Below are 21,671 nucleotides of genomic sequence, written 5' to 3' on the forward strand. Positions count from 1 at the left end.
ATGAGGGTGAATAATTAATGACAGAGTTTCCATTTTTGGGTGAACTAACCCTTTAACCACACAGAGCATCTTAGTAAGTTTTAAGTCATAAGTTTTGTATGGTCATGCACCACTGATATTTTCAAATCTAGTTTCTAATTTGTTCTATTGGATTTTGTGGTGTAATGCTAATAATATATTCTGTTATGAAAGCAACTATTTTAGGATGTGACATTTAAACAGAATTTATGTCATTCTACTGCTTTGCAAAGCTTCATCCCACCAATATGTTCTTCAAAATGTTGCACACTGATGATATAAGCAAAAATAATTTCCTTTACAAGTCTCTTTAAACTGGGCTGAAGTGCTCTGTGGTGAGCAGTAAAGAACAGATTATGTGAGGCGAGAGCTTACGGGCAATTTTCCTAAACTAGCGCCACAGTTTTGCAAATGGAAATTGTTGGAGGCCTTTAACTGCTCTGATTGCCTCAGCTGAGTAAATACAATCAAAAAGCATTTGTGTGTGCCCACCTCGGGGGGGCTAGAGAAAAGAGCCACATCTGAATCATCAAAGAGCTCTTTCCATGTACTCGCACTATAACAAATTGGAGTAAATGTCAATGTATACCTTTAGGCGAAAAGGTATTGTTCATATGACAGTTATAAGATCCTGCATGTACAGTGTAAAAATGTGTAGCTTGTATCTGTGATGATTCAGATCAGTTCCAGTTTTTAAATTTTAATTCACCAGATGTTCCCTCATTTTTCAGATGGGTTCCTACTATGGCTACTCGGTGGCTGTTACTGACATAAACAATGACGGGTAGGTAACCATAATCAGGTTTAGACAAGAATGTACCACAAGAATGTTTTAAGTGTTTAAGTTTGTGGTTTGTATCACCTTCAGAATGTCAGACCTGCTAGTTGGTGCTCCCATGTTCATGGTTCGTGACTCTGATGGGAGGTTAGAGGAGTTGGGTCGGGTCTATGTTTACTTGCAAAATGGACCTCTGGATCTCACACCTCAGCAACCTCACCTCACCGGCACACAGACGTTCGGCCGGTTTGGCAGCTCCATTACCCCTCTTGGAGATCTCAACCAAGATGGTTACAATGGTGAGAGATTTGTCCAGATTTGGTTATTGGCTGATATTGTAGTTTCTTTATTGGTTTTGGTCATCTAATTTTGGTTGTGGTTTTAAATATTGTGATCTATATCACTCACTTAAGTAAAATTTTCAAGAATTAAAACATTTTTATTTAATTAAAAAAAAAATATAATTTAAATAAATAAAAATAACTCTGAAATTTAATCTTTTGCAAATCTCAAAATGAATATCATTCTTATTGTACGTTATAATGTTATGATGCCTAAATTCAGTTAAATCATTTAAAAAGATTTATTTTTATTTGTAAGTGTTTAATTTTTAATTAATTTAGACAAAATCATATACCTGATGTTTTTGTGTTTGATTTTTAACCTATTTAAACAAATTATATAGAATTTTAATATGTAATTTATCAGTTAATTAATCATTTTTTGTGTTTTAGTTTGAATTTATTTTGATTATATAGTGGTAATAAATCTGTCATTTATTAGTATTTGATATTGTGTAATTACTTTCAACAATGAAACAATAAAAACTAACTTTAGACAAAATAATAAAACTTTTTAATATCTGCCATTTTATCGGGTAATTTAAAATTATTACTTAAGGTTTTATTTATTTATTTAGAGAAAATCATATGGAATTTTAATATCTGTCATTTATTGGTTAATTTAAAATGATTACTTTTAAAAATAAAACTGTAAAAATTAATTTAGACAAAGTAATATAGAATTTCAATCTACCTATCATTTATATTCACCTATCATTTATCGTTTATCAGCCTTAACATGAAAGTAATTATAACATTTTTGTTATTGGCCAGAATTGTAATATTATTTCCCCCCTAATTCTTGAAAATAAAACAATATTCACAATTTTATTGATTTGACTGCTCTGACACTATTGGATGGGAACTTAAATGAGCTGAATGACGACAACACTGATTTTAGAGATTAAGGCATTTTAATAATTGATGAACTGACAATAACATGTTTGTTTACAACATAAGACATGTTTTTTTAGCTGCTGTACAGCCGAAATTAACTTAATTTGTGTCATTGAATCATTTTCCTTTAATCACTGCAAAGTCACTTTGAATAAAGCGCTATATAAATAAAGTTGACTTGACTTCCATCCCCTCTTAACAGATGTGGCCATCAGCTGTCCGTTTGGTGGGGAAAACAAGCAAGGATTGGTGCTCATCTATAATGGATATGCTGGAGGACTCAGGGAAAAGCCCTCTCAGGTGATTGCTGGCCAATGGGCTTCTGCTGTGCCGTCAGCTCTACCTGCTAGTTTTGGTTATGCCCTTCGTGGAGGCAAAGACCTAGATAACAATGGCTACCCAGGTGAGAGGACTTAGTCTGTTGAGCTACCATAAACCACCACCATTACTTTTGAAATCTAGTCTGATACCATGTTTTTTGTTGTTGCTGCAGATCTCATTGTTGGTGCATTTGGTGCGGACACAGCCGTTCTTTACCGGTAAGTCAAAGACATTTTTCACATTTCAAAATAATCAAATAATTATTGCTCTTGAACTTTCTATTCATTTCAATATTCAAAGAATCCTAAAAATTCTGCAGCACCACTGTTTTCAATATTGATAATCACGAGAGATTTTTTTTGAGCAGCAAATCAGCATATTAAAATGATATCTGAAGGATAACGTAACACTGAAGACAATTGTCAGCTGCTGAACATTCGGCTTTGTTGTCACAGGAATAAATAGCATTTTAAGGCCCCGTCCACACGGAGACGCGTTTAGCTGTATACGTATACATTTTGTACCGTATCAGCATTTCGTCCACACGGATCCGGCGTTTTAGAAGCATGAATCCGATATTTTTTCGAAACCGGGTCCCAAGGTGGGTAAATCTGAAAACGCTCATCTTCCGTCTTCGTGTGTACAGCGAATCCGTATATTTTCTGAAACGGTGATGTCATCACAGTACGTCCAGCACGGTGATGAGTTAACGGGATACAACTACAGGCACTGGGCATGCGCATCAATATCGCGTCAATTGATTAACGTATCTGCATTATTGTAAGGGTATGTTTTGGGTTGGGGTAGGTGTAGGCATTAATAAAACACATCTGTTAAGTAGCAAATGTATTTATTGTGAGATTTTGCCTCACCTCCGACCACTGCTATACCCCTGCTAGCCACAACTCTTCTTCTCCGTTTTAAGTGTATTTCTGTGGCAGAATTACAGCGCCACACACTGGCCTGGAATGCAAACTACATCGTTTTTAGTCCATTTTCGTAATCTCGTGTGGACGCAGATATTTCTTGAAACGAGGAAAAAAAAAGATCGGCTTAGGAAAGCGATGGCTTCGTGTGGACGAGGCCTAATATGCAATGAAATAGAAAACAGTTATTTTAAATGATATTATTTATAATCAAATAAATTCAGTCTTGGTGAGCAGACGAGACTTTTTTCATAAACATTAAAAAAATCTTATGACCCCAAACTTTTGAAGGGTAGTGTAGCTATGGAAAGCTATTTAAAATTGAATCATAAAATTGTTTAAAATGCTAAATACTGATGTTATGTCATTTGCAGGTCTCGTCCTATTGTGAACACCAGTGTCACCTTGACTGTCTATCCAACCATGATTAATCCTGAGGAGAAAGTTTGCCCCATAAGCCGTGGGAACGAGACCCTATATGTGTCCTGGTATGTCTGCCATCTTGTTTTAGAAAGAATTTGTTGCATTCCTGGTTCAATGCGGTTAATATACTTTATTAGGTCTGACTTAAAGTTTATCCAAATCCTGAGTATTCAACAAGCAATAATAAGGAGCAAGATCTTGATCTTTCACATTTAACATCATTTAAGCGGCATTGAAGTGTACTTATGTAGGAATTTAAAAAATCTAATTTAGCACATTATGGTTACTTCATTACATCCACAGTTGGGCTTTGTGTGTCAGGCTGAGCATATGGAAAGGTGTAGTTATGCTGCTGGCAGATGCCTTTCCAAATGGTTTAGACACGCTATTCTGGTTGAGAACGTGCCAGGAAGGTGGCGAAAAGCATGAAATGGCCCTTTTCCACCTCCATGACGTGCACTTTTGAAATATGCATCCTATCTGTGGAGGGAAAGGAAACTCCACAGGGCTGGTCTCCATCTGACGTAAAATGTCTGTGTCTCCGCCTGTTCTGTTTTATACAGGGAAAGTTTGTATATGTATGTCTTGATTACAAGTCGTTGCCTAGACACCGAGGCTTTTGGGAGAATTTGGAGAGAGAGAGAGAAAGAGAGAGAGAAAGAGTCTAGCAGTGGTTCTGAATGAGATATTGTTTAGTGGTGGAACAGCTGGGAAACATCAGGACACACACACACACACACACACACACACACACACACACACACACACACACACACACACACACACACACACACACAGATGTATGCTGAGGCTTAGAAACACACTTGGGAACACACTGCGTTTGCACAGGTCAGAAGTTGCCTGGATTGTGAAAAAAAAAATCTTTTTTCTTTTCTCTTCTTTTTCACTCTTCCCCTTCTGTATCTTGTTTCTTTTGTGTTCTTTGCTTTGTGTATCTTTTTTATTCTTATATCTTTATTATAGTATCCTTTCCTTTTTTCTTTTTGGAAGCTTGTCTTTTGAACTGTTTCAGTCCTTTTTTTAAACTTGAAATCTTTTTTCAATCGTTTTCTAAAATTAATTCTTGCTTGAATGAATGAATGAGACATTTCTATTTTTATATTTATATGTTTGCTTTCAGTTGGTCCCACATTTATTACTCTACAATAGATAACTAAATTGCTTAATAACTAAAAAAGCTTAATTGGAAAGTTGTCTATTTTTTTTTTTACATGTATTATTTTTTTAACTATAGTTTATATGTTTATTTTATTATATATTATATAATATAATTATATATTATATATTTCTTTCAGCAAGGAAGCATTCCATTTATTAAAAGTAAAATTAAAGTTATTTATAATGTTACAAAAGATTTCTATTTTAAATAAATAATGTAGGCTACTATTCTATATACTATATCCCTACTATATACCGACCGAGCGAGCGAGCGAGCCAAGATGTTGAGCCATATAGCCTGAAGAAATATTAATAGCAAAAATTTCATAGCCAACGTGATGGAACCAATTTCTAACGCTTCATTTGAATAAATCCACTTCCTCTCTCATCATTTGTCTGCTTTGCTTCTTACAGTGTCAACCTGAGCTTTTGCCTCTCAGCCAATGGGAAGCACCTACCAAATAATCTCGGTAAGCCACATCTGCTCCTGTGTACAGACCTATAGGATCCCCTTTGCAAAGTTATGTTTTTTTTGTTTTTTTTATTGTTTCCACTGTTTAAGGAATACATAGTATTCCTTAAACAGTTATTCTAGGTCTAATTTCCTCACAACCTGTTTTTTTTTTTTTTTTTTTGCCAAGCTTTCCTTGCTATTCGTGTTCCCAGCCCATCCCGAAGCCTTTTTTTTGTCCATATACAACCTTTACAATGTATTTATTCAGTAATTGCTTCCCTCTATTCCCCCCGGGCTAAAGATACCACCATATGCCCTGCCATTAGAGGCTTAGACTATGTGCGAAGAATAACACCTACTACACACGCTCCGATAACTGAGCACAGGTGCCTAACATACCTCTGAATGGCATGCAAATTCCTTCATGCCCATCAAAAGTATTATAGCTTTTCTTATAGTCACTCTCTTCAGGTTTTGGATGATGATAAAACCTAAATGTTTGGGAGAACTTTCCACTCTTGCCAAAGCAAAAAGGTCTGATCTGACCCAATAGGCTTTGAGATTTAGTGCCGTGTCAGCATGGCGCCGTCCTGCACCTGTGTGCAGAACCAATACATGAAGGTATCTTGCCCAAAACACTTCTAAATATGTCTGTTAATGGGTTTTTGTTCTAGAATTTAACGTTGAAGTTCAGCTGGACCGTCTGAAGCAACAGCAGAAGGGGGCTGTACGGAGAGCTCTGTTTTTGGACACCCATCTTCCCGCTCAGCGGAGGACTATGATTGTGCCAAATGAAGGAAAATTCTGCAGCGACACTAAGATCTACTTGCGGGTATAAAATGTTATGCTTTTATACTTTAAAAATCCAAAATAGAAGTAATAATAAGAAAAAATCCCAATTGAACTCTGAGACATATGATAAACAGTTACAAAAAATAGTTCATTAAAATGGTAAATTTGGTTCTACATCAGGAATGTAAATGATGACTCCAGCACAGAAATATTCATAATTCTAATTATGTTGGACACATATGTTTGCATTGTCCTTGACTACATACATTTAATATGGTATATTATTAAATAATGTATTTACTATTGTATATAATTAATAATAATTAACTCAGATAGAAGCTCGTTGTATGACCTTCTAGGATTGATTGAATTAATATTGTTGCATTTTATTTATTTTTTTTACTTTTTTTTTAATTTGCTGTGGAAAAAAATACCCTCACCATTTAAGTTTTTTTCTTAGTACAAGATAAGTGTTAAAAGTGAAGATAAGTAAGAACAAAATCCTACTTTCTGACCTTTCTCACAATCTCCGACTCCTTTTTCCTGTAGGATGAGAAGGAATTCAGGGATAAGTTGTCTCCCATCTTCGTTGCGCTCAACTTCAGCCTGAACCCTCAATCTGCGGCAGACAGACACGGTCTGCGGCCCATCCTCAACTACCAGACGACAGAGCTAATCGAACAGAAAGTATGTACATTTGCTGCTGCAGATATCACACAATGCTTTACATGAATAGAGATATTGCATGGTGTGGTGTGTTATTCTCTCCCTTCAAGATGAGATTATCTAAACATACATCTGGGATGTTCTCCAAATTGTCTGGAAAGCCATTTGAGAGCTGGTGTACAGCAGAGAACTTTTACTGTCCCACCAGGAGAAGCTCTTTGGGCATTGTGGAAAGTCCACTGTTAGTGGTGTTTGTGTGTATAAAGGGTTAATAGATTTCTGTTTTTTTCCGGGCGGACCCTCACAGGCCATATGCCGTCTGTTTAGGTTTAACGTTTTGGGTGGCAATTTTCTCTCGGTAGTTTTTGAGACCGTGCCGAACACATGGGCCGCTCTGACCATATGCAGAAACATTCTAATCAGACGTCTTGGCAGATGAACCAATCTTCTAAAACTTTCACTTATTCAGGGCAGGCCAAGTGGAAGCTCTTTCATTCCTGATAAATAAAGGAGTGTTTCCATGATAAGGAAAAGGAAAAATCTTGTTTTAAGAATTAAAGGAATAAATTAGAAATATTTAGAACAAAAAGCTTGGATGTGGCTTTTATTTCCACAGGACGGTTAACATGAGACTCCACATTCGTCCTGCCTATAGATCGAGATGTTTTGGACCTCCTTGAATAAATGTTGTGAGTGATCCCGCCTGGCGTCCTTCAGTTTGCTGACCCAATCATGCTGTTTGCAGACCTTGACACTTCCGTAAACACATGATGGTAGTTTTGGCTGAGGGTCGTCTTGGACATGCACATGTGACCCCTTCTTGTATCTCCGCTTGGGCTTCTAATTGTTTGGTTGCTGCAGTGAACCCAAACAACTCTCTCCAGGAGGCTCGGAGCATCCCGATACGGAGCTGTGGAAAGGGTTGGCCGCCCTCACCGGTTGTAATTAGAGCTTTGCGATTTGCTGATTACAGGGAAGCCACTTTGCCCTTTCTAATCTCCCTATTCTATTTTTTTATCCTCATCGTCATGTTGCGTCATCCTCGCACATGTTGGAAATGGCTTCAGGTGGAAGCAATTAGCAGTGGCTCGGCTTTCCCTTTTTCTTTATGTTTTAGATTCATTCATAAATTGTATATGGATTCTCTCTCATTAATGTTTGTGTGCTTATGTATATTTATATATTTATATGCGTGTGTGGTGAGAGTTGGGTGGTGTCGCGTGCAGCTAGCATGCGGTTTAGGGGCGGCAGCCTCTGATGTGGATGTTGGTGGCAGAAAGAACAGCCTTATTGGTACAGCCATAGCTCTCTATCCCTTTGAATGAGCTCTATACATTTTTGAAGCCTATACACATCTGCTCTTCAGCCCAGAATTAATTCAGTGTTGTTTACTATTCTAAAACTGATGTTTACCAATGCAAGAGGAAATGTTTGTAGTCATACTGTATCATGGCGTACTCTTCTGAGGATTACACGGTCGTGCGCTAATACTTGACCCAGCTGAATGGACTGTTTATAATGAAGCACAGTGCTACGGGCTGGTGTTTACATATATCGTATGAGTGCTTTGCTTGGATTGTTGAAAATAGCTGTGGTTATTTGATAGGAATTTGAACAAAAAGGTTTATTGGATTCTTTGTAAACATGTTTACTTGCATTATTGGTAATAGGAATTGTATAATATGCTTGTCTGAATGACATTAGAGTCACTGCAGGTGGAATTCTGGTGTCCGAAGAGAAAAAAAACTATTTTTTCTTCCTCTTTTAATCATAATCTTCATAAATTAATGATTAAGTTTTCACTTTCACACTTAAAATCAGCATGAAATTAAAATGGACCCTATTTACTGATTTATTTTTATATTCTTTAAAACATAATAATAATAATAATAAAGATTAGGCCAAATTGAAAATTGGAAAAAATACATTTTAATGACATTCAGACATTTAAAAGTTATATATATTCTGGAATACGTTTGTAAATACAATGATAAACATAACAAATTAAAGCTTATATTTGGTCTGCATTTGCATGTGACTCAAATCTGCCTTGCAGGATTGCAACTTTTGGACATTTTGGGCTTTTAAACTGTTGCCATGGGTTGATTTAATAGTTGTTGTTGTATTTTTTTTAATTTTTTAAATAAGGGTAAAATTTATAGGAAAACAGTTGTTGCACTCGACTTCTGGGAACTGTAAACCCTGCCTTCTTTGATCTGATTGGCCGGCTCAGTCATTTTGACATTGACGAGGGCTGTTAGATCAGCCTAAAAATTTAACATTTTAGTCATCCAGCAACCATAATGCAATGCAGAAGAGCAGCATCAAGAATATCAGGGAGGGAATATAATATTGGGAGGGACAATTCGGCAATTTATAATTATTGGCGGTCTATGGTGGTTACAGCCCTGCTTTTATAGTGATTGAAGTTGAGTTGTGTATAACGCATACAGGGACTGTAAAATATGTATTTTAGGAATGGGAGTGGCATATATACGTATGTTGCATTTTGATATTTGGGATGGGGGTCATTGGGCTAGTTTTGAGCTACTTTTGATTGGATATTGGGCTAGTTTTTTTTATATATAGACCTGGCAATCCTGCTGCCTGTCTTCATTATAGTATGTAATGGGCACTTTTCACCATCCAAACCTTTCCTGACAGTTAAAACCAGGTCCTTTTTCTCAGTTTCACTCAGAAATAAGTCGCATCACAAAAGTAAAATGGGTTGCATGCAAATTGGCGATACAATAACCTCTCTCTGACATTGACCATAATCCCTCAGTAACTTACCTTTTACTTTTTTCTGGCTTCTACTCTAGGCCCAGATTTTATTGGACTGCGGAGAGGACAACATCTGCGTCCCTGACCTAAAACTCTCCGTGCACGGGTAAGATGATTAGCAAGGAATGAAAAAAAGAAATGCAGGCCTGTGGTTTAGTTTTCTTGTTGAAAAGTTTGCAGTAGAACAATTTTAGGCACACAAAAAAGAGCAATTGCTCTTCTAGTTACTGTTGAGATTTAGATCTTTAGATAAATGTATGTGTTGAGTCTCAGTAATGGACTAGTTTTCTAAGGTGAGAATAGTGACACATAAAATAAGAATAAAAACAGTAAGGAGGGCTATGCAACAGGTGCTGGGATTGGCTGACTTGGCTTTTGAGGGTGAAAATGGATAGATGAAACGGATAAGTTTGGAATATTTGGGGCTTGGAAATCTCTGTGCCACCCTTTTCCCTGCAGTTGATTTTTGAAATCTGTGGGTATTTTCTCTTTCTTTTATATACTTATTTGTTTGTATTTTTTTGTCGTTGTTCTTCAACCACAAAAATGCGCCTTACTAAAAACATTTCAAATTTATTGCGCAAGTGTTTAGGGCCATTCTGGAATTCAACTTGTAGAGGGAATAGTTCAACTTGGAAATGTACTTGGAGGGGTTATTCTTTAGGAGAAAATGCGAAAGCGCATCTAGACAGCTTCCCAGAGATGCCCGGGACAGCATGGCTTTTCTAAAGTACCACTGTCAGCATCTGCTTTCCAGGTTGAGGAAACCCAGCCAAATTCTCTGTTTCACACAAATGAACTTTTGTACTAAATCACTTCCATGTGATTATTGGAGCTCACCGGTGTTAATTTGTTGTGAGGATCGTGATATTTATTTTTGATTAGCAATGCAAATCTTGACCTTCTTGTGACGTGACCCAAACCTCATATGTGCATCTGAAGGGGTTTGTTATGGAAGTGCAGCAAGCGATGGCTTCCATGTAGGTTGGAGCCCCCCACCAGCCGAGTGCCAGCGTTTGAATTCAGTACGCGCCGCTTCCCCAGCGCGGCTTTGCTAGGCCAGGCGGTAATTGGAAGCGTCTGTGTGGCCCTCGCGTGGAATTTCTCATTGTGTCTGAGATGTAGAGAGAAAAGAAAGGGGGGAGGGAACATGTAGGAATAGAAAAAAGGAACTTTGCGGAATGTTTCACAGTCTTTTTCGTTGCATGTTGAACTTTATTGCTACAATGGAAATTAGGTTTTTTTTATTAGGAAATGTGTGTATAATGCAGGAGGAAGGGCTTCCTGTTGGAAAGATCTGGGTGATATTTCACCGCTAGGTCAGCAGAATTACACTTTTTCTTTTTTGAAAGAAATGAATGGTTTTAGTCAGCAAGGATTGAAAAAATATAACAGTAAAGACATTTATAATGTTATAAAATATTTCTATTTTCAAAATAAATGTTGTTCTTTTAAACTTTCTATTCATTAAAGAATCCTGAAAAAATGTAATCCACAAAATATTTACACAGCACAACATTGATCATTGATAATAATAAAAATAGCAATAATAAGACATTTTTAGTGCATTTTTTAATGCACCAAATTGGCATATTAGAATGATGTCTGATGGATCATGTGACACTGAAGACTGGAATAATGACATTAAAATGTTTTGCTTCATAATCATATAAATAAATTGCGTTAAAATAGAAAACTGTTATTTTGCTTTGAAATAATATTTTACAGTTTACCGTATTTGATCAAATGCAGCCTTGGTCAGCATAACAGACAGATAAACAAATATCTGGTAATTTACTCCATGATTTATACTTTACAGCATATTTCAAAATGTAGGTGTACATCTATCTACTTTTTAATTGGTTAATTATTGGTGCTTATTAACACACTAATGATATTGCTAAGGTAAGAGATAACAAATGTCTACCAGTAAGAATTAGAGATTGGCACATAACTCCTTTTTATATGAAATACATTTGCTCTTGTGTATAGAAGACTTGGACCCTATAGAAGGTAAATTAGCTGCCAAAGCAAGAGTTTTATGTTTTGTTCATGTTTTGGGTTCTGCAGGGACAGGAAGGAAGTGTACATAGGCGATGACAACTCTCTGACCCTGACTTTCAACGCAAAGAATGATGGAGGCGGAGCTTATGAAGCCGAGCTGTATGTGGTCTTGCCACCAGAGGCCGACTACAGCGGAATAGCCCGCAATAACGAGGTGAGATATGGAGACCCTCCCTCCAGGTGCTGCCTATTACACGGACGTGCGCCAGATCCCGTCCATTAACTTCTACACATGTTCAGCATTTCAGCTGAGAAAGACCTTTGTTCTGTTACTTTGATACTCAAGAAAAGATGTGTTTTTTATTAATGGAGACATGTGATTAGAAATCCTGTAGTGAGGCAAAACTTGACAGCGTTTAGTGTTTTAACGCTGCGTATTTCAAACTAGTGGCTAGGGGGTCTGTGGGACATTTAAGACAAATAAATATACTAATTCAGTTCATTCTTTTTATTAGATATGTTATTATCAATAAAATAATAGTTTTTTTTATTTATTTGAGTCTCATAAATTCAATGATAAAATGTAATTAATATAAATATTCAAATAAAATATTTTAACAATTTGAATAATTATTTTTGAAAAAAATTGAATAATTTGGTACTATATATATATATATATATATATATATATATATATATATATATATATATATATATATATATATATATATATATATATATATACACATACACACAAGACTATTTAAGAAAAGAGTGTCTCTCACAAGAGGTTCATGGACATTAAAAAGGGAATATAAATATATTACTCTATATTACATATTTTGAACTCTAACCCTATGTAAGGATAATTTCGAGCAAAAATGTAATATTCAGCAGCAGCACCAGAACAGGTCTAAGCAGGTCAAGGGTGTGTATGTGTGTGTCTTTCCTGAAATTTACTGGTCTTTTTTCTATATTTCTCTGGACAGAGTCTGACCCAACTGACCTGCAGTTATGAGACGGAAAATCAGACCCGTTACCTCAGCTGTGACCTGGGGAACCCCATGAAATCAGGCACCAGCGTAAGCACTCTTACAATCTTCTTTCTGTTTGTGTGTGTTTACCATAGACTAAAAAAATATGGATGTAGTGTCCGTGACGTCACCCATAGGATTCCAATAAGCTGTTCTAAAGCTTAAAGTAGGGGCGAGCTGAGCGCCCTTATCTATCTGTCTATGATCTGTCTGTCTGTCGTGTCTATCTATATATGTCTATTATTTCTCTCTCTCTCTCTCTCTCTCTCTCTCTCTCTCTCTCTCTCTCTCTCTCTCTCTCTCTCTCTCTCTCTCTCTCTCTCTCTGTGAGATGATAGATGTAGATAGACATGTGTATATGTCTATCTACATCTATCACCTCTCTCTATATATATGTCTATCTACGTCTGTCATTGGAAAAGTATGTCTGTCTACTGGAAAAGTGGCAATTCTGATTACCGACAACTAGCATTCTTCCATATAAAGTCAAGACCTCCAGAGACTATAATTATGTGTCCTGTTAGTCATGTAAACTTTATTAGTCATCTAACCCATGTTAGTCAGCTCATAGTACTGTCTAGGGGGCTTGTTAGGGGCTGTGTTGGATCATGTTTAGACAGGCAGGAAGTTCCCACCAGTGATGCAGGAAGTGACCATCATTTTGCCTCTGCCTGGAGTGGAGTTCCCCTTTTCAAAATACCACTGTGTGAAGGTGGAGCGATTTGTGGCTTTTTAATGTGTCTGCAGAAATGAAGTATAATTGGTGATTGTTCAAACTGCTCCACGTCAATATGTGTTTCCAGACACCTTTGTCTGTTTCAGTTAGTGCAACAACACTGCTGTCATTAGTTCAAGGCAGGTTATATAGGTGTTTTATTCAGCAATTTTATTATTAACGTTATTTTAGGTAATTATTTTTAGATTACAGGACCACCAAAGAGGTTCCTCACAACTGGCCAGTATATGTAGTTGTATCTTTTGCAATGGGAAAAACACCCCCACCCCCACGTGCGCGGACACCCACACGCAAACTCTCACGCATGGAGCTGAGGGAAAACGAGAGCCGCTCGTGTAGGGTCTTATTGCCAGAGTTTGTGTGCGTGCGGTTGGATCATAAAACCACAATTATAAAAGGGAGGCTGGAACTCCCATGCAGTCCGGGGTTGTGTAGGTGACTTCAGCACTTTAGGGCTGAGGGTAGTAACTAACTGGAGTGCTTTTGACAGTGCAGCTAAACATGACATCACTAAGATGAATGAGAGAGGATACATTTTAGTGTTTCCACTTGTGTTTTTTGGATGGAATACAGGAAAAAAAACATTCCACCAACCTCAACATCCATTCTGTTGCTATGGCAGTGCATTATGGGTGATTTGTATGTTTTTATGTGCTGCAGAGAATTATCTGGTAAAATTCGTGGACAGCTGAAATTCAGTATTGTGACACTGCATATATAAATTGCTTGTGTTTTCTCTCATTTTTTGGGTCGTTTTTGCTCAAATTTTCTGATGAATGAAATTAAATGATGAATGAATGAGGAAGCTTGACATCACCTAAAGGATGAATGGGATATGATTTAGTAATGTATTTTGTTTTATTTTTTGCAGTTATGGGCCGGACTGCGATTCACAGTACCACGTCTCAAGGACACAAACAAATTTGTACAGTTTGACCTACAGATCCGTAGGTATGAAACTTGAGAGTATACACAAATAAACACAGCTTTTTTATATTTATGTATTTTTGAAAAGAAACATTCACACTATACTACACAGTAAATAAAACTGTTTATTACTTTCAGTAAAAGATCTTTCTGTTTGAATTGTAAAATATATTTAAAAAAAAATAGATATTTCTATATAGTATTAGATATTTTTATTTCTTATAATATATACTTTTCCTTTAAATAAATACATTTTAAAAATATATATGATGCCCAACATAAAATTAAACCTTTAAATTAAGCAATTTTATGTTGGTGGTCATCATATTTATAAAAAAAGAAAAAATAATTAATTTATGTATTCAAAAATATATTTCATATTGGCCATATGTTTTTATTTATTTATTTAATAATCAGACTGTAATTGTCAATGATATATCATGCATCTTTAATATATGGTCAGGTTAGTTGCACATGCCCTTAAATATGCTTTTTATTAAGCTTTCCATCTCTCCATCTGCAGTAAGAATGAGAATAACTCCCAGAGTGAAGTCGTCCCTTACAAGTTGGAGGTGGTGGTCCAGTCTGATGTTATTCTGCAAGGGTGAGTTCACATGCAGAACCCATTAGGAACCAAGTTCTTCACAAGACCACAGCTCTTCTGGAACTCTCACTAGGAAGCTCTCCTGTTCCCTCATTTTCTCATTTTCTCTTTATCTCTCGTTTTACAGTATCTCCCGACCAGACAAGGTCTTCTTTCCCCCACCGAACTGGAAGTTGACCAAGAATGTAATGGTTGAACAGGATGTCGGACCCGCCGTTAAGCACACTTACGAGGTAAATACTTTGTCTGAGTCCTTCAGTTGGACTTGAAGCCAGAGCGGCCTGTCATTGATAGGAATCCAGAGTAACAGCTATATATATATCCCTATGGGACAATTTTGGGATGTATGGCTGCATAGAAACTAGCAGTTACATTTGCAGTATTTAAAATGTCTGCCCTTCTTTTTTATGGCTTAAAGACTAATTTGAGTCGTTTTTTTCATGAACTGAATATATACATAAAAAGTAAAATAGATACGTTAAAATTCCAATTAATGACATCAATGCAACAGATCAGAATGTTCAAATTTGGGTGCTGTCACTTCATTGGAAATGTTGACATTTTATATATATTTTATTTGATTTATTTTAAGTCCATTTCATATCTTTTTCCCTGTCAGTCCACTATCCGCTGTAATTGCTGCTTGAAGTTTGGTTTCTTTACACATAGTTTCTGCCAGGATTCTCCAGATGAGTCATGCAAACACTTTACATGGAGAAGTTGTCATGGAGAATTTCCAGCAGTTACACAGAAGTCCTGAAATAGCACAAGGCGTCAAGTCATCCCTTTATGATGACCAGAGAGAGCACAGAAACACCTGTGGAGTTACTTTAGCAGCACGACTTTAACCTGCGGTTGTGATGGCGTATGATGTAATCGTGAAAATAAAAAAGCAGCTACCTTGATGTTAAACCAGTGAGGTTGAGAGGATTTATTATGTCAACATACACTTGACTCATCTCTCACTCTCTCTCTCTCCCTCAGCTGGTGAACAACGGGCCGAGCCGCATCAGTCACACTCTACTACAGCTCAAATGCCCCATGAGACTTCAAAGTAACAGGTTCATTTACCCGCTGGAGGTCATAACGGAGGGGCCTGTTAACTGCACCACCCACAACATCATCAACCACTTAAACCTCAAGGTAAGGCACCCTGGGTTAACTGCAGGGCAGAGATTTGATCAGGGTTCACCTGATGAATTAATAAATACTGGAGTGCGTTCTGTCATTATGTGCATGACTTTGATCTTTCAGGCTTTTCTTTTAAACCACTGTTTATGTTTGAGTCGAATTAAAACGATCAGGAATGTGTCTGGGTCCTATTTCACCCAAAATGTAAAATTAAGCCTCTGTTTGGAACTTTATTACATTGTGACGTTCTTTTCATGAGAATTATCATTAAAACAAAGCAAAAATATATACCTCAGCACATAGGTTGACAATATTCATTTGTACATATTTATATAAAATATAAAAACAGTATGTTTAAAGCAAATTATAAATCTAAATTATTGAGAATAATGACAATTACATTACATCTGAGTACATTACAATAATGATAATTTAAAATTGTGCCTAATTGCAATGAATATAAAGTTATGTAAGAAGCCTTAATTGAACTAAAATGTTGAATTTTCCTTCATGAAAAAAAAAATGAAATAGTTTTTTTAATAAATATATTTGAGAAGAGATTCTTACAAAGGTTTAAATCTGTAGCAATTTATACTGTGAAGATATTAGATGTGAGACATGCATGCAGTCATGTGTGGAGAGAACAGATGCCCATCAGAGGCTCTTAAAAAGGGACAGAGCTTGTTGATTACAAGCTAAATGGGACATCCACTGTCAGTAACACCCAGTATGTCTCATACAGTCTCGAATACATATGCCAAACACATGAAGACTCCACCCATCCATCCATATTTCCTAATATGTCCTTTCTTAGAGCCCACCCTGTCCCTTGAACAGCCCCACCCAAGGGCATTAAACCAGCCTTTGATCCTCCTGCCATACTCTCATCTCAATCTGCTTCCCTTCATGCTTCACGTCCCACTGCTGTCTATATAAACACAGCCATCAGCTTTATCAGAGCTTCTAATGATTGACCCCTCAACATTTCCCTCTTCAAGAGGGTACAAATGATCTGTAAAATGTCACGTTATAAAACGAGATTTGGATCTCCTTAAATGCGATGATTATTTCCCAACAAGTGAGGGACATATTTTGATTTTCTACAAGTTATATGTTTCTACACCCCTGCCTCTCTATTCTGTGCCATCTGAAGGCCGACTGGATGATTTGTAACACAAAACTGCTGTTACATCTGGTGTTGTGCAGAATTCCTCTCCGAATTGGTTGTTTGTTCAGTTTCTCATGCCGTTTAGGGTGTTTCCTTGGTTTTGAGGAGTGTATGAGTCTACACAATGGAGAAGTTGAGCAAAATTCAGACATCTGTTGCAAAATGCCCCTTGTGTCCTGCACAATGTGTCCCTCCTGTTGAGCTCACGGCTGAATGTCAGTGTTGAGTCAGAGGGCGTCAGTACAGACTGAACCGTGATGTCAGTCTGCACAATGTCCACAAGGATGCTGAGTTTCCACTCAATGTTCTGTTCCCCGTTTCTCATTTTCTCTCTTTAGCTCCAGCAATCTTCTACCGAGCAGCCTCCTTTACGAGACGCGGCACAGGAACACCACATTGAGAAGAGGGAAACGCACAAGGGCGAGCTGTCTCAACTGACCAATCTGGTGAGATTTCTTGAATGTGAAGGGGGGAAAAAAGTTAATGAGAGAAATACAAAACACACACTAGCTCTGTTCAGAAACTTAAAGATATGCCAACATAGGTAGCTGCCTTCTGAAACAGAACCTCATAAGTGAGTAATTTGAAACACCCTGCAAATCAAATAACCCAATTAGCACTTGTCGCAATATATTCCAGTAGAGTTAGTAAGCTAATGACTTCTCTGTCATTAGCTTACTGCTTGTCCACTGTCTACCACTTCCAGAGGTAGTCAAATATGAATTCGAACAGACTGCTTTTTTTTGTGTGTGTGTGTGTAAATGCTCATGTGGTCCTATGTGTTCGAACGGCCATAAAAATAATGTTAATAAATAAACATTATTGGAAGAATGCTAGCCAGACTTTAACAGGCTGAAGACCCAAGTATGGGTCGAAGACAAAAAAACGCACCAAGCATGATGTTCTCTCACCATTTCTGATTTCTAACACGCAGTGTTTGGCTGGTCTTGTGACTCTTCAAGCTGAAATTCATTTAGAAATTCACATTCTCTGAGCGTGTTCATATGTACATTGCGTGAGCTTATTTTGTCCAATAGATCGAAAGATCTGAAAAAGCCCATGCATTTACCCGCCAATAGACCTTCCCTCAAAGAAAGCAGGACAGAAGGGGTTGAAAGTGGACAAAAGAGACGGAGTAAAACACCAGGTCTAAAAGGGAATGTCTCCCTTGTCCACTTGCGATTCAGTCACCCGAAACACATTTTAATACCAGGTGTAAACAAGGCCATAGTGATGAAAAAAATTAGATGGGAGGACTTTTTTGATGGGAAGTGTTGCGTTCACTCACAAAATAATAACTTTTATCTCACTTTTTTAACCACCAAATGCATACATTCAGGGATTATCTTCACTGATTTGGCCAAAATATATTTTTACCTCTTTTTGTACCAGCTTTTCATCCAAAACATGACTTAAACTGTATCTAGGTAGACTGCACACTAGGTTTTGGAACACAGCTACTGAGTCCTGGTTAACAAGACTTGTGACTCTTTTATGTTGGGTAAAATGCAAATGTTAAACAAACACATCCAATATGGCGGTTTGAGGTCATGAGAATGCAGAAAGACTTTTCGTTCACTAACGTGGTAACTCCGAAGGTCAAGTCATACACGGTCAAAGATCTACTCTGACTGATTAGCCGCCATTAAAATGTTTTGCTTGGTTGGTCTAGGTGCATGCGTGCGTATTTGTGTGCTTGCGTATATCCGCGACCATGTGATAGAACGTTAATGACCTCATTACTCTCCAAAGTGATGGGTCTGCCGAAATGTCCTCGCTCTGCCCTCTAATTTCCCGTTCTTCGCTGCGTCATTAACCGCTTCAGCTCCCAGCTCTCTCAGACAGCAGCTGATTGTGTAGTCCAGCTGTAGGTAGCTGTACCTGACCAAATGAAAGGGGGCTTTGTCGCCTGTGGCACTCACTTGCCCACATTTATCATCTCTTGCTTGATGACTTGTTCCTATAGTGGGCTATTTATTTCTTCGCCTGTTCCCTTGTGCTACGTTTGTTGAGGGAGAGCAGGAGTCTCTGTTGACATGTTCTGTTAGTGAACAGTGGAGATGTGTTACAGGACTCAAGCTCCAACCCAGGTTTGACATCTCTCGGCTAGGATGAGGTGTTAATAGACGATAACACTATAGAACTTTGTTTGTTAACATTAGTTAACATGAGCTATCAATGAAAAAAATATTTATTAATCTTACTCAATGTTAATTTTAACATTTACTAATATGTTAAATTATTATTAAAATCAAAATTTGTACCCGTTCATAAATGATTTAATGGGCCTGAGCTAACATGAACTAAAAATAAACAGTTATACTTTTATTACGTTAACACAGATAAATAAACACTCAGACTGTAATGTGGTAATGTACAGCTTGTAAAAACACAGAGCTAAATGTTATTGCGTCTGTGGGTCGGAATTTAACTTTAGGCAACTGTAGGCCGGATTTTACAGTCCTGTGACTCTACCAGTGATTTCCCACTAATTTAAAGCAGTCGATTCACAAGACACTAACATTAGGTCCTTTGTCACTACCGTTGGCTCGTGACGCTAATGTCTGTCCCATGGTCCCATCTTTCCATCCGGATCTTCACATTCATGATTACTGTTGGGTTTTTAATTAATGCTTACATCTCAAATGACGTGCAGGCATGCTTTTATGGGGATTTTATTTATTTCTGCCAGGAAATTTAATTCGCATGATCTGTGTTTGTTTAAAGGGCACGCCTTTTATTGTGTCATTACATTTCAGTTTTCATTTGTTTATTTGAATAACTGCTGTTATGAAGGGTTTGTACTGGGTTATGAAAGGAGTTTAAATGCACTGAATGTGATGAAAAAGTGCTGTAAACTTTTAATTTTTGATTATTATTAACTCCTCTCTCTCCGATGTGCTAGTCTTGCTCCAGTGTGGATTGCTGGACTCTAACGTGTAACGTTGGCCTGTTGGAGCGAGGGACGAGTGCCATATTGCATGTTCGCTCGCGGATCTGGGCCGAAACATTTATGGAGGTGAGTGGAAAACCTTGGTGCAAGCAGTCCAAAGCTGTCGTCTCTCTAGATTATTACTACAACTGCAATATAAGTATGTACGAGACTCAAAGTCTGTCTTGTGATTACACTGATTTAACTGATTATACCGAGTTTTTAGTGTTAAGTGTGACCACTTCCTGGCATGGCCACTACTAAGTGAGCTACAAGAGTGTGCAAATCTGTTCACGGATGTTAAAGAGAGTCAGACGATATCTCCAAACAGGAGCTCTTTTGAGAGACGCCTTACATGCTCTCTGCAGTTCTAGCCAATACAAAGCTTATAAGTGAGTGCATTGAAAATACATTAGGAGAAATCCTGAGAGCTCAGCGGATTGGAATGTCAGAGGGGTTTTGTGAGAACCGAAGCCAGACTGAAACACTGGGATTCAGTGAAGCAATACTACCCCCATCTGGATGCAAGTGGGATTGTTACATAAATGAAATTCAGTTGAGCCACTAGGCACATTAAATGAATGCAGAGCCAGTTTTACATGGTAACCAAATATCTGTCTTTGTGTATATTATCTAAAAGTGAATTTTCTCGTAAATTGTAATGTTTACATATGTTTTTACCCCCCCCCCCAACACACACACACACACACACACACACACATCATTTGAAGATGTATCTTCACAAAACTAGTTATGCAATGTACAAAAATAATTATTATTATTAGACTAATCATCATTTATCATTTTCTTGTCTTATTTCAAAACAAAATTGTGATTAGTAATGTTATCCATGATGAATATTTATTTTCTGCAAAACATACTTTCATTTTCTATGTATTTCCTGTATTGAGGTTACAATAGTTTTTGTGCTTTTATTTGCAGAATCCTTATAAAAGCTTTATTCTGGAGTGCCTTGCAAGTTACAAAGTAGAAAAGATGCCATATGCCATTTTGCCCAAGGTGACTTCTAGCGGTGCTAAAAAGGTAAACTTTCTTATCTAATCTAATTCATGTTCATCATGAGATATAGTCTATATAGTCATTTAAATTCATCCAGTGATCGTCACCTTTTCTCTGTTAACTAGATGGTCACTCCTGTGATCTGGAATAAGCCAGACAGTACATACGCTGTTCCTCTGTGGATCATCATTCTGGCTATTCTGGCCGGCCTTCTGCTGCTCGCACTGCTGATCTACGTCCTCTACAAGGTCAGTGTCAGCCATTTTGAATTCTAGTTCGGTTTCATCATTTATCTAGTTTGCTAATCATAAACTAATGATTTTCCTTTGTAGTCAGACAGGACTGCAACCAATAGTACAGTTATTGTAAATCTTTTAACTAATCATAAATGAAGATGTACCTTTTCATAATGGAAGTAACTTGTAGCTAATCATTAACTAAATTGTACCAATCATAGCTAAACTAGCTTGTAAACTAATCAATTGTGAATCAGACTAGTTACATTTTGTAGTCAGGCTATCTTGTAACTAATCATA

General features: G+C 37.2%; 1 protein-coding gene across 1 annotated transcript in view; it reads left to right on the top strand.

Annotated features, from left to right (window-relative positions):
• Positions 1-21,671, top strand: part of itga5 (integrin, alpha 5 (fibronectin receptor, alpha polypeptide)) — a 48,087-nt gene that overhangs the window by 24,001 nt on the left and 2,415 nt on the right. The window contains exons 11-29 of the mRNA XM_067445791.1: positions 750-802; positions 887-1,095; positions 2,237-2,437; positions 2,528-2,573; positions 3,656-3,769; positions 5,298-5,353; positions 6,012-6,169; positions 6,679-6,816; positions 9,618-9,685; positions 11,650-11,797; positions 12,573-12,665; positions 14,225-14,304; positions 14,804-14,884; positions 15,012-15,117; positions 15,869-16,027; positions 17,522-17,629; positions 20,089-20,202; positions 21,058-21,159; positions 21,261-21,383. Coding sequence (XP_067301892.1) covers positions 750-802; positions 887-1,095; positions 2,237-2,437; positions 2,528-2,573; positions 3,656-3,769; positions 5,298-5,353; positions 6,012-6,169; positions 6,679-6,816; positions 9,618-9,685; positions 11,650-11,797; positions 12,573-12,665; positions 14,225-14,304; positions 14,804-14,884; positions 15,012-15,117; positions 15,869-16,027; positions 17,522-17,629; positions 20,089-20,202; positions 21,058-21,159; positions 21,261-21,383 — 2,157 coding nt within the window. The remainder of the gene's footprint in view (positions 1-749; positions 803-886; positions 1,096-2,236; positions 2,438-2,527; positions 2,574-3,655; positions 3,770-5,297; positions 5,354-6,011; positions 6,170-6,678; positions 6,817-9,617; positions 9,686-11,649; positions 11,798-12,572; positions 12,666-14,224; positions 14,305-14,803; positions 14,885-15,011; positions 15,118-15,868; positions 16,028-17,521; positions 17,630-20,088; positions 20,203-21,057; positions 21,160-21,260; positions 21,384-21,671) is intronic.

The sequence above is a fragment of the Pseudorasbora parva genome, chromosome 6, assembly GCF_024679245.1.
Source record: "Pseudorasbora parva isolate DD20220531a chromosome 6, ASM2467924v1, whole genome shotgun sequence".
NCBI lineage: Eukaryota > Metazoa > Chordata > Actinopteri > Cypriniformes > Gobionidae > Pseudorasbora > Pseudorasbora parva.